The 13,798-nt window shown below is 40.0% G+C and overlaps 1 protein-coding gene across 1 annotated transcript in view; it reads right to left on the bottom strand.

Moving 5' to 3' along the window:
• lrba (LPS responsive beige-like anchor protein) overlaps positions 1–13,798 on the bottom strand; it is a 672,999-nt gene that overhangs the window by 517,153 nt on the left and 142,048 nt on the right. The window contains exons 28-29 of the mRNA XM_033017677.1: positions 11,320–11,488; positions 7,413–7,845 (exon numbers count right to left, since the gene is read on the bottom strand). Of these exons, the coding sequence (XP_032873568.1) occupies positions 7,413–7,845; positions 11,320–11,488 (602 nt within the window). The remainder of the gene's footprint in view (positions 1–7,412; positions 7,846–11,319; positions 11,489–13,798) is intronic.

Genomic DNA, 13,798 nt, shown 5'->3' with positions numbered 1-13,798 from the left:
TCTTTGCCCCCCCATCTCTCTCTCTCTTTCCCCCGTTTCTCTCTTTCCCCCTCTCTCCCACTTCCCCCTCTCTTTTACCACCCCCTCTCTTCCCCCTCTCCCACCCTCTCCGTCTCTTCCCTCTGTCTCTTCCCTCTCACCCCTCTCTCTTCCCCCCTCTCCCACCTCACTCTCCCCTCTCTCTCCTACCTCTCTCCCCTCTCCCCACTCTTCTCTCACTCTCTCCATTCACTCCCCCTCTGTCTCTCCCCTCTCTCCTCTCACCCCCCTCTCTCTCTCCCCACTGTCTCCCTGTCTCCTTCCCCTCTCTCTCTCTCTCTCTCTCCACCTCCCTTTGAGAGTCTGTCCCTTCAGCACAGAGACTCACGCGGCAGCGGCGCAACGCCTCCGACGCCCCCGACGGCCTGGGACTTGCACTGTCCGGAGTGCTCCATGGCCAGAGCTGCAGCAAGCGACTCGTCAGCCCCGCAAACACTCGACTGCCCGGCAAACACTCGCCAGTCTCGGCTCCCCGCATCTGTTCCCGCCGCTGGTTCTGCTCCCATCCCTCCCTCAGCCCCGGCTCTCCAACACCCGCGGACCATGCAGTTTATCCGAGTTTTGAAATTTTCGTTGATCACAGAATTTCTCGCCACAGAGCGTGAGAAATTTCTGATCAGCGTGAGGGCGTGAGAGTTTGCTTGAGGGCGTGATTCTCACGCTCAAAGCGTGAGAGTTGGCAGCCCTGCCTAAGAGCTATATCCAACTCTCTTGAATACATCCAGTGAATTGGCCTCCACTGCCTTCTGTGGCAGAGAATTCCACAGATGCACAACTCTCTGGGTGAAAAGGTTTTACCTCTTCACAGTCCTATATGGCCTACCCCTTATTCTTAAATCGTGACCCCTGGTTCTGGACTCCCCCAACATGGGGAACATTTTTCCTACATCTAGCCTGCCCAATCCCTTAATAATTTGATATGTTTCTATTAGATCCCCTCATCCTTCTAAATTCCAGTGAATATATATATGCCCATTCTAAATTCCAGTGATATAAGCCATTTGAAAGGCTCATACCTGTTGGATGGAAACCTAACAAGTAGCTGCACGCAGTCTACTTTGGCCAAATCCTGTCTTATGATATTTAAATTGCTCTGCCCCAAATTCTGGACTTTATTTCTGGACCGTCATTATTCCTTTCTGCCTTGAAACAGGCAAAGTTGTGTTCATCATTTTCAAAGTACTGTCACGTTGCTGCTACAATCCCTTAGAGCAGGTCCAGTGCTGCCCTGTCTCAAGTCTATTTATTAACATACTGGCTCAAAAAACTCTCTTGGATATATAGTAAAAATGTCACGCCCTCAAATGGATACCACAAAAAAATATCCCAGCTAATAATGGAAAATCTGGAATCCCCCACTGCTCAATATTACTTATTCCCCTGCCACCCACTCGCACGTAAGGTTTTTTTTGTCTACAATAATCAGTTAACCTGTCACCAACCAACTTATGGTTGGAATGTGGGAGAAACCTGAGGAAAATTCAGAGTCACAGGTTCACAGCACACAGAAAGCTACTTATTTGAACCTGGGTCGCAGGAACACCAAGGGAGCAGTGCCTGCTGTGTCACAAACTTGTCCAAGGTGAAAGGCTGACTCCATTTTTGCTCACTACAGATGCTGCTGATCACTTGAATATTTCCAGCAGTTTTATTTTTATTTCAAATTTCCAGCACCTTCAGTTCTCTTGCTTTTCAAGCTTTGGATATGGGGAATGTGGATTTAGATGGATAACTATTTTAGAGGGTCTTTAAATCATATAGCTAAGAGATATGTAAATAATGCTGGGAAGCTGGCGATAAATAGACCCTGGAAGGCACCGCTGAAGACTGAGGCTTATTTGGTAATTGCACCTTGGACCTGTCTGCATAATACTAATGAGTTGCAGTTTCCAGATGAATCAATGTATCTTATTGATTAGGACCTTGGGAAACCTATCTGGCTCTGAATAGATTCCAGAAGCCGGGAACTGGAGGAAAACTCAGATACATAAGCCCAGATTGCAAGCAGTTTATCGCCTTGTTGTGGAATCATGAGAGCACAGCTGCTTTTGGCTGTAGTTTTTTTAAATAAAGCATTTTTTTAAATTGTCAATTGATGTGACTGTGCAAGATGTTGAATGCTTGTTCCAAGCAAGTACAGTGTATGCTTGGAAATCATCCACTTTCAATTTGACAGCCAACTCATTTTAGCAAGACATCGAACAAATTTATCTCAACCAGGAACTGGTGGTTTCCCTTATCTAATATTTCATCCAAGAATAGAAATAAAGAATATCAGTTTTCCCCGCCATAGCAACATGACAGTCTCATTTAGTTCATGCTAATTCCTGTATGTCTATTTGGGACTACATCTGTGCGATGGTATTTATTGTAAAGTTGGTAGTTTGCTTATCTTCATGTCATAATAAGCAAAATGTTGGGTAATAGATCATCAGGTGCTTGCACACATACAATACTATGAAGACACAAGAGATTGCAGAGTCTATAATTTCAAGGAAAAAAAATAAACGGCTGGACTTTCCCCCCACAAGCAGCATTTGTGGGGGGAAAGTAGTTGGTGTTACACGTCAAGACTCTGCATCAGGACTGAGGGCGGATAGGGACGATACCCAGCATAATGAGAAGAAGGGGTGGGGTAAGATATTGGCTGGTTGGTGATAGATGAACCTAAGCGGGAAGAAAGATGGTGGGCACATGGACCCAGGAGGAGGGGAGGGGGAGGGGTTGGAAGACAGAGACTGGTGAATGATAGGTGGAACTGGGTGCAGGGTAAAAGCTGAGATAGCTGCTGGAACGTCATAAAGACACAAAGGATATCAAAGCAGGAATTTGATTACTAAGGAATAATGGAAACCATGAATGGAAAGATGACGGGCAGATGGAATCAGGTGGGGGAGGGATTCTAGTGGGTGAAATATGTGGGTAGTAGTTGGATGGAGGGGGAGCGATATAAAAATTGGTGATGGTGGGCTCGATGGGGCATGGGAAAGCTGCAGACGGTAAGAGTTAGCATTGTGTTGTAGACTATCCAAGGAGAATATGAGGTGTTGTTCTCTGTTTTGCGTCACCCTAGGAGTGGGAATTGGCCGAAACAGATGGATTATGTGGGAATGGAACTGGAGTTGAGATGGCATGCAACAGATAGCTTGGAATTGCAGAGCAACTGTGCTCTGTCCATAGTGGCGCAGAGTCACTGCCCTGTAACCACAATGTTCATCCCAAGCTCCCGGTCGCATGCCATTTCAACTCACCTTCCCATTCCAACACCGACCTGTCCATCCTTGACCTTCTCTACGGCCAGGGTGAGGCCCAATGCAAACTAGAGGAACAAAACCTCAACTTCTAACTGGGTAGTCTACAAACCAATTGTACAAAGACAATAGCTCTGTCCTCCTCCTATCAGATATTCCCATTGTTCTATTCATCTCTTGCCCTTCCTCACTGCAACTTAAAATAACTTGTTACCCATCTTGTGTAGGAAGGAACTACAGATGCTTTTTTATATCGAAGATAGACAAAAAAAATGCTGGAGTATCTCAGCGGGTCAGGCAGCATCTCTGGAGAAAAGATGTAGGTAAGGTTTCGGATCAGAACCCTTCTTCAGTAGTAGGTTGTCAACCTTAAATGTTGATTATGTTACTTTCCACTGCCTTTCCTGCTGTAAATTTCCAGCATTTTCTGTTTCAGATTTCCAGCATATTGTTTCTAGTGCAGATTTACAGCAGCCATTTATTTATTTATTTTCAGGTCATTCATTTCATGTCTTCCCTCTTGCTTCTTTCTTAGTTAGTGGGGCCACATTTGTTGCCCTCTAACCTGCAGAAACCTTTTCAGAACTTTAGTGAATTGGCGGTGATGATAATCAGAGCATCTATTACATTATCTCCATGTCTATTTCACTCAAAACTGGGTGTAAATCCTTACTTTATTTCTGATTTTAAGCTAATTAAATTCTCATAGTATTTCTTTGCTAATATTTATTTCTTTTTTCCCCTAATTTATACTGAGTGCAAATGGTCCTTCAGTAATTTTAGTAAGTTACTTGTGCAGTCTTCCATGAAAAAGTACACATATTATTTGTTTAATTCCTCTGCGTCTTTTCCTGTTCACAGTCTGTTTTTATGTGCCTCACCCCTAACTCGCTAATACTCATATTCTGCTTTTCCCTCCTTTATGAATTGTTTGGTTATCTCTTGCATCCCATCCTTGGGCTTACTTCTTTTCTCTTAAAATTTATGCGCCTTTTACCTAAAATTTAAAATACTCATCTACAAATTTCTCATGATATTCATGGTTGTGCCAATTTCCTTCTTTGTGCCTTAAACTAATGTAGAATAGTTGCTTCAATGCAACAAGGTGCGATTTGCCACAAACATGTATTGCTGGAAATCTGGAGTTAAAAAAATCCTGATGCTGGAAATCTTATGTGAAACTACAGAAAATCCTCAGCAGATAAGGTGAAAGAAATAAAAAGTCAATGTTTCGGGTCAATGATCACCCATCAGTGCTAGGAAAAGTAGAAAATAAGATGCCTATGTTGCAGAAGATGGATACTTCACAGAGATACCAAAAAAGGAAAACAACTCCAAATAACTGGCATGGAAAGAGTCATTATCAAAACAGATATGATAGAAGTGAAAAAATTGGGAGAATGTAATAGAATCCATGCAGGAGGCAGGGTGTGCGGGGCATAGTCAAGATTGCTGTGAGATCTGTGGGTTTGAAATGGAAATTGAGCACTACCGCATCACCTGAAATTGAGATAGAAAAGTCAAGAAAAAGAAGGGTAGTTGAAGATGGATAATATGAAAGTGAGAGCAAGTTGGGAAATAGGCACAAAATAAGGAATCTTTCTTGATGCCAGTGTACTAATAGACTTCTGGTATTGATCTGTATGTTGTAAAACGAATCAGCCAATGCCAGCACTACCTCGAATGAATCATTGTTTACTTTATTTAGTTTCAAATATTTCCCATCAGCGCTTTGTTATTTCATTTTAATCTCAGTACATTTAGCATCAAACTTGCCATTTTAGAAGTGTTATTGGCTATCATGTTATGAATAACAGAATGAAAAATAACTATTGTTTAGGAAAAGGGTATGAAATGGCAAGTCCTTGGGTTGAAATATTTTCCACGACCTTCAGCTCAATTTATTTTCGTATTACAAGTGGAAGTGGAACTGGGAGTTAAAACAATGAAAGGTATCATGAAACATAGACCAAAAACTACACACATGACCAATTAATTTTAAACACTGAATTATAACATTAGTTAAAGTTTAACATGAAGATACATATAGAAAAAGGTAAAGATCTTGTTGCCTTTGGAGCACAATACAAATAAGATGCTTTGAACTCAGGTTCAAATGTATTATTTTAGTCCGTCTGTTACATCAAGATGTCTATTGTTTAAGAAAGAACTGCAGATGCTGGAAAAATCGAAGGGAGACAAAAATGCTGGAAAAACTCAACGGGTGAGGCAGCATCTATGGAGCGAAGGAATAGGCAACGTTTCCGGTCGAGACCCTTCATCAGACTGATATGGGGGGGGGGGGGGAAGGAAGAGGCGGAGACAGTAGGCTGTGGGAGAACTGAGAAGGGGAGGGGAAGGCGGGAGAAAGCAAGGGCTACCCGAAATTACCAATTAGTAGATCCACATACGATGAAAGGTATAGCACGTAACTAAATATACTGATAAGCTCCCAGGCACAAATCAGTTTAAAAAAATCAGTTTAATTAGCCTGCTGATTTTGCAGCATGGAAAAAGTAAATCACTTAATCACTAAATGCTTTCAGTGGAAAGCCAGAGGAAACACAAGTTACTCCAGTAATAGGTTTTTTAGGCCATTACATTGCAGTCCTATTTTTCTTCAGCATTTGTTTCTCAAGCATATTTTCACTGAAGAAGATTAATAGTAATCTCCCATTACTGGAATCATTGAGTAATTTGTGGCAATTCACATATGTTGTTAGCTCACCATAAATTGTCACTGGCACGGTAGTCAGGGAAGGCAAAGGTTGCAACACACTATTAACCTCATTGGCCCTAATATCATCATTAATTTGCCTTCTAAAATTCATTTGTGGAGTATATGGTGAATGAAGGCAAATTTAAGAAGTTTCAGATATCATTTTTCAATAACGTGTTTTATACAACAATTATCTGCATGTATAATTGTGAAATACCATTTTTTTGTTTGAATTCCACAATGTACTATACATTTTCTTTTGCATGTTCACTTTTAAAAGTTACTGTTGTATTACCCGATTACATTCCCGATCACATATTTTACAGACTATTGTGAAGATGTAAAGTACACCAAGGAACATTGCAGGAACACTGAAAAACAAAATGCTGCAGAAAACTCACAATTTTTTTGCCAATTAACATCTGATTCCAACTCTACTGCTTTTATATATAGTTTCTGGCTCTACCACCATCTAAAGTGCGTTTCCTTATTTATTCTCACATAACTGAACAACTCTTCATTCTTTCCAAGATTAATTATTCCAAGTACCCCATTTTCTTCATTTGAGACATCCATTTAAAATTGCCAAAGTTTACTGATAAACAAAGATTCAAATACATGGATTTGGAGAAGGAATATGTAACTCAGCCCCACAAGCCTGCTCCAACTGCCAATAAAAACATGACAGATCTAATTATAATTCCCTATTTCCACCTAACACTCAGGCCAAAGTTTAATTAATCTTAAGTCTTACGAAACATGAAAACTGGGTATGCTTAACAGTTTTAGCGTTCTGTTAGCAATATGAATTATTTAAAAATATTTTTTGCATGCTATATAGTATCCTGGCTGTGGTAACAAGAGACGATGAGAATTTAGATTTTAAACCTTCTATTACTTGAACAGCACTTTGAGCTGTTCCGATTCTCCAAATTCTGACTCTTCCCTAACTGCATGTACATGAAGCAGGTATGCGTACACTGATATGAGAAAGGGGTGAGCAAGTGTTTAAATGTGTTGGTGGGACCAAAGCAAAATGAAATGGTGATCCGAGCGATTTTGGTTAACAATTGCTTTTACAGGAATTAAATAGCAGAGGACTTTGTTAAAGTATTTTAATGCTCTAATTTCTACCTAATTTATTCCATGTAGATTTCTTGTTGCACAATTCTTGCAGTCGACCCAATATGAAGAATATTGTAAAAACTTTTGAAATGCATTACACCATTAAAAGACAACAATCTATACTACAACAATGTAACAACTTTGCCAAGTTAAGATTCCCGGAGATGTTTTGCTATTCATGAGAAATGAAACTTTAAAAAAAAACTTACGAATTAAATGCAATAGTCTTCAATTTGAAAGCAAATGAAAATGTTTGAAAGTGTGATAACCTTATTTACCTGTCAAATGAACGGAATTGTACAGATTGCTCTCTTGCTGCATCTCCAATAATTCCCAAAAAGGATGGGCCAATCAGCGCCATATCTACTTCAAGTGCATCGGTTGGTGTATTCACCAGACTTCTCAGGATTTCCTTCACATTGACATTTTTCCCGTGGGCTCCAGATGATATAGAAGCTGTGGTTTTATTTTCAGAATTACATCCGTTTTCATCTATACTTTCTTGTGACTTTTTAACCTCTGAAGAGAGAGTTGACAGAAGTTCACTCATTGCATCTGGACCAGTGCTGACAATCTCAGGCTTACTAGCTCCTAAGTCGGCAACCGTACTTGACACCTGTTCTTCTCCAATACCAGAATCTCTTCGAATTGATGTCTTTGATGCATCATCATTTGCCGCTGGTACAGCCAAACCCGATGAATCTTTTGTATCTGAAGAAAAATCAATTTCAAAAGTTAAACTTAAAATGGCTGATATTTGCAATATGGTCTGGAATGTATCCAGGTACACTGACAGCCCCATTGATAGGCAGTGTAGAGAATAGTTAAATGACTAAATGTATTTCCTGTGCAGTAATATTCACAGGTGAGTAACATGCACTGGACAAAACAATTGCCAACTGCGCAGGACCAAATTGAGGGTCAACTGTCGTTGCCTGATGATATCACTGGTAATACACTGCAACTTTCACTACGTAGAGGGTAATGTGCATTACTAGTCCCCCCAACACCATAACAAAGCAGAAGAAAACAGCCACCAGTGAATTTTCCCAGTAAGCTTAAAACTTACCCCCCCCCCCCCCACCCCCCCCCACACAACATATTTTTAGCCAAAATTATCAAGCACATTATCTCCCATACAACCATTCCTAATTCCCATTTCTCCAGTTCCCTCAACCAATTATAGCCAAGTACTTCTGCATAATTCACCATTAATTGCTTCCCAAGCATCAAATATCCATTTATACATTAGAAAGAGAGCATCTATTGTTTTTATATGGAACCAAATATGCTCTCTGGTTCCACTGGTAAATGGCATATTTGTCTTGTTGACAAATGGAACACTGGAAGCTCCAAGCATGCTTGGTCCATTGCTCACAATGGGGCTCCAGCATTCCTTACCCATCCAAGTAAATTAAAATCAATGTTTCATTCTCCTACCAAAATCTTTGTCAGTGCAAAGCAGGATTATATTTCAATTAATACTTGCATTCTTCTCAAAGCTACATACTCATAGCATGGAAATAGGCTCTTCCAAGATGCACATCTAAGCTAGTACCACTTTCCCTCTGAACCGTTCAACTGATAACACCATTTTGATTACAATCTTAAGAAAGAATTTCATTTGGCTTTAGTTGAATTATGCATAGGATGTTGGCTGCATACCTGAGCATTCAAGGACTGATCCCATCAGTTTTAGGACTAAGTAACATCTCAATGGAATGGACTTTGCATATAAAACATTTAGAATACAGATTTGTTAAGAATTTTCTTTAATTTAAAATCTTATTTAAATGTGTCCCGACAATTTTACCTTTCAAATACAACTTTTTTTGAATTCAGCAATAAATTAAAATATATCTGGATGTGTATGATATATTTATTAGAATAAAACTTATCAAATGGAAAGGGTTCATTTGCTCTTGTCCACTGTCCACAAGAGAAATTAGTTAGGGAAGGCCTAAAGTTGCAGCAATGTGAAAAGGGGGAAAGAGTTAACAAGTATTTCCCTATCTAACTACTCAAATTACTCGCGGTAACTGAAATGTGTCAGATAACCTAACTTTCACACTCATTCCAACTCGCACTTAACAGGGGCCAGTGAAACACTATGGGGTACTTCTAGCTGGTTCATGCCCGAATTATCTCATACGTGATAGGAGCATTCGGTCCATCACCTGCTCCGCCATTCAATCATGGCTGATCTATCTCTCCCCATTCTTCTCCCTTCTCCCCATAAACCCCGACACCCGTACTAAACAAGAATCTATCTATCTCTGCCTTATAAATATCCATTGACTTGGCCCCTTCTGTGGCAATTAATCTTCCTTAGCAGGCTCACGTGTGGCACCTTATCAAAGGCTTTCTGAAAATCTAGGTAAACAACATCCACTGAATCTCCTATGTCTGCCCTGCTATTTACTTGTTCAAAGAATTCCTGCAGATTCATCAGGCAAGATCTCCCCTTCACAAAACTATGCTGACTTCAGCTTATTTTATCATGAACTTCAAAGTAATCCATAACCTCATCCTTTATAAAGGACTAAAATCTTACCAACCATTAACCAGCTTATAGTTTCCACTATTCTACTTTACTCCCTTCTTGTACACCAGAATAATATTGACAATTTTTCAATCGTCAGCATCTACACCTGACACAAGTGATGCTTGAAATATCACTATGAATGCCTCCTCAATCTCTAAAGCCACCTCTTTCAGAACCTTATGGTGCAGTCCATCAGGACCAGGTGACTTATCCACCTCCTTTCAGCTGCCCAAGCACCTTCTTAGTAATAGCCACTCCACTAACTTCCACCCCGACTCTCTTGAATTTCAGACATGTTGCTGGTGTCTTCCACTGTGAAGGCTGACGCAAAAAGGTTATTCAATTCCTTTGCCATTTCTTTATTTCCCATTATCACGTCTCCTTCAACGTTTTCCCGCGGACTAACATCCACTCTTGCCTCGTTCTTATTCTTTACATATCTGAAGAAACACTTGCTATCTTCCTTTATATTATTGACTAGCTTACCTTTGTATTTCATCTTTTCTCCACGTATTGCCTTTTTAGTTACCTTCTGTTATTCTTTAAAAGCCTCCCAATCCTCTGGCTTCCTTCTAATATTTGCAATGTAATTTACCCTCTCTTTTAGTTTTATGCTGTCCTTGACTTCCCTTGTCAGCCACGGTCATCTCATTCTCCCCCTTGAATCTTTCTTCCTCTTTGGAATGAAAAGTTCCCGCATCTTCCGAATTATTCCTAAAAATTCCTGCCATTACTGTTCCACTGTCATTCCTGCTGGGGTACCTTTCCAGTCAACTTTGGGCAGCTCTTCCCTCGTGCCTCTGTAGTCCCTTTTGTTCAGCTGTAATACCACCACATCCAATTTCATCGTGTATGTTCATGATGTAACATGCACCCTATATCCTGGCTACTGTTTGGGGGCCTGTACACAACTCCCATTAGGGTCTTTTCACCCTTACAATTTCTCAGCTCTACCCACAATGGCTCTACATCTTCTGATCCTATGTTACCCCTTACCAAGGACCAAATTTCATTCCTTATCAGCAGAGCTCCCCCACCCCCTCTGCTCACCCGTCTGTCTTTCCGATATGTTGTGTAACCTTGAATATTCAGCTCCCAGCTCTGACCCTCTAGCAGCCACATCTCTGTAATGCCCACATCATACCTACCAATTTCTAACTGTGCTACCTCATCCACTTTGTCCCTTATACTACGTGTATTCAAATATACGTGCATTCAATTTCTAACTGTGCTACAAGCTTATCCACTTTGTTCCTTATACTACGTGCATTTAAATATAACACCTTTAATTCGGTATTCACCTCCCCTCCTCTCATGGTCCTGATTTTACCCGACCTTTATCTCTTATCCCTTCTGAAGCTTTCCGTCCTATTATTTCTGGATCTCTCAATAATGAATAAGTGCAATGCAAAAGTACAGGCCCTTTGGGAAAGCCTGCACCAGTTGTGAATCCTTGTATCTACTTGCCTGCACCTGTGAGCTGGAAAAAACGGATTAATTTGTCACTAAGATTGCTGAGCATGGGCAGTCTCCCGAATACCCCAAATATCAAATTGTGATATATGGCATAAATCAGGAGCAATAGCATGAAATTATTCTGAAGCTAGTAAAGTGGCAAAAGATGCATTCACAAATCTAACCTGTGCTAATCGTAGCTCCATTTCCATTTTCAGTACTTCTGACAGACTGAGTACGAGACAGTTTTCTATCCTTTTGAGGTTCCAAGGTTTCTCGATATTTTGATACCATCAACACAGAGATGAAGTACACCACAGCCAAGGCTAGAAACTGAGCCTGCTTGCTGTCCTCCTGAAAAGTAAAACAACTCATATACAGCTTCATAATACTTAATGTCTTCAATACAAAGTAGAAGAGAAATTACTCATGGTATCATATAAATTAAAAAACAACAAGACACTTAATTCACCAAATGTCTAATGATGCAGGAACGTCATTTAACAAAGCACAGCATCCTGCCACTGAGGAGATATTGATCCAAAATTTGTTACACAGGCCAGTCACTCGTGATCTCCTCTTTCATCCACACCTGGCATGCGTTACAATGCCCATATCGCAGGCCCAAATCCTCCTGTACACTAAATTACACCTGTCAAAGCTAAAAGGGGGTTTATATTTGATTTTTTTAGATCAAAATGAATACTTTTATAAATTGTTTCAAAATGTTAACAAAAAACCCCAAAAAGTACATTAATTAAAACTTGAAAATGAACCAGTTAGTGTCACATAACATTGCCTTTGTCTTATATCCATATCTGAACTGTCTATAACTCAGCACAAGATCTAAACAACATAAATAAACCTCTGCAAGCCATGGCATAGACACGTGCAGCCTCATGTCTCTTTCAGTAACTTTGTTTGTACATGCTTGGCAATGCATGCAAGAAAGTTTCAGACCTATTGCTATTTAAATTCCCAAATGCCAGTGATTCTGAATTGTCAGTAAGATCTGAACCATTAGACGTCTTGGACAAACATCTGTCTTCAGCTGCCAATATTGCAAACTCTGCCATTCCTACCCTAAACTTCGCAGCTTCTGTCATCCTTTCCTCCATTAAATCATTCAAATTGAATCTGTATAACTATAATTTTATTCATTCATCTTTTCTCTCTATCTGCTTCAGAATGAAACGTCTTTGAACATATGGATATTTAACTATAATATGAACATAAATACCATTTTCATTGTGTGGCTGGAACTACAGAATGAGTCTGACTAAATGACTCACTCACTGCTTGAGGGAATCTTTGAAGATTCAAGTACAGAAAGAGAAATTGCAATATATGGTTGCTTTATTTGTACGCAACCATATACGTACACCCAAACATACACAGCTAACTTATTTCTATAGTAAGATGAGGTGGGAGGGACGTCTCAATCAAATCCTATTTCAATTTTTCCACCCATTCACTTTAAATTTATTGCAGAAAAACAAACTGCTGGAGGAGGTCGGGAGATCAAGCAGCAGAGATGTGGATGTTTCTGGCTGTGATCTTGCATTGGTACTGAGAGTGCAGTGGAAATATATCCGGTCTGCATTTATCGACTTACTACAAGAATAAGGTGCATCAGTACTTCAAAAAAGAAATGGTGTCAGGATCTGGTAAGGGGGGAGGAAAAATATGAAGTTGGTATATCCCTTTTGCGCGGTTTTTATAATAGAGCTTTGTTTTTGTTTTTTTCCTTTTTCCTCCTTTCTTTTCTAGGGTCTATTTCTTAATTCTTTTCTCTAACCAATAGGTTTTTTTTTTCATTGATCACTTTTTTACACGAACACACCTTTCTTTCTCTCACTTTCTCTATTTTCTTTATCTATATCTTTCCTTAAAGCTTAAAAATGAAGGGGTACAATAAATGTAATAAGATATATCTGGCTTGTACTATTGTAATTTACTGTACTTCTAATAAATAAAAATAAAAATACATTTAAAAAAAGGAAATATATCCAATGCAATGAAGTGACGGAAGGGAAGATTGAGTCGGGCTGGTAGGTGAAAGGTAGAACCAGGTAAGGTCGGGGATGATGAGCAGATGGAGCTGGATGGGGTAGGGGGAGAGTAGAGACATGATTGAAAGTGATAAAGTAAAACTAGATAAGAGAGGGATGATGGGCAGATGGAAGCAGATGGGAGAGGAGGGGGGTGTTCAGAGACAGTGGCAATTGATGGAAGGTAATGACAAAAATAATAACAATTAGGCAGTTGAAAAAGATGGGCAAAGGGATAGGAAGGATAGGCTAAGGGAGAAGAATCTGAAGTGGAAAGGTGCATGGTGGTGGACAAATGAAACAGGTGGGAGAGGGATTTGGAATAGAATACGTGAACAAAGGGAAATGGTGAACATAGGGAGAAATAAGCTGGAGAGGAAAATTAACACTGTGTCAGGGTTATCTGTAATTGAAAAATTGAATGGTCATACCATCGGGTTGCAAGCTACTGGAGTGAAATACAAGGTGTTGTTCATCTAGTTTGCATTTTGTCTTACTGAGGCAGCGGAGAAGGCAGGGGACAATGATCGGTGTGGAAATGGGGATGCACATTGAAATGATAGGCAATCGGAAGATTCAATGTTCATTGCAGACAGAGCACAGATCCTCTGTA

This window comes from Amblyraja radiata, chromosome 1, assembly GCF_010909765.2.
Source record: "Amblyraja radiata isolate CabotCenter1 chromosome 1, sAmbRad1.1.pri, whole genome shotgun sequence".
Taxonomy (NCBI): domain Eukaryota; kingdom Metazoa; phylum Chordata; class Chondrichthyes; order Rajiformes; family Rajidae; genus Amblyraja; species Amblyraja radiata.
This window is presented reverse-complemented; position numbering and strand designations above follow the sequence as displayed.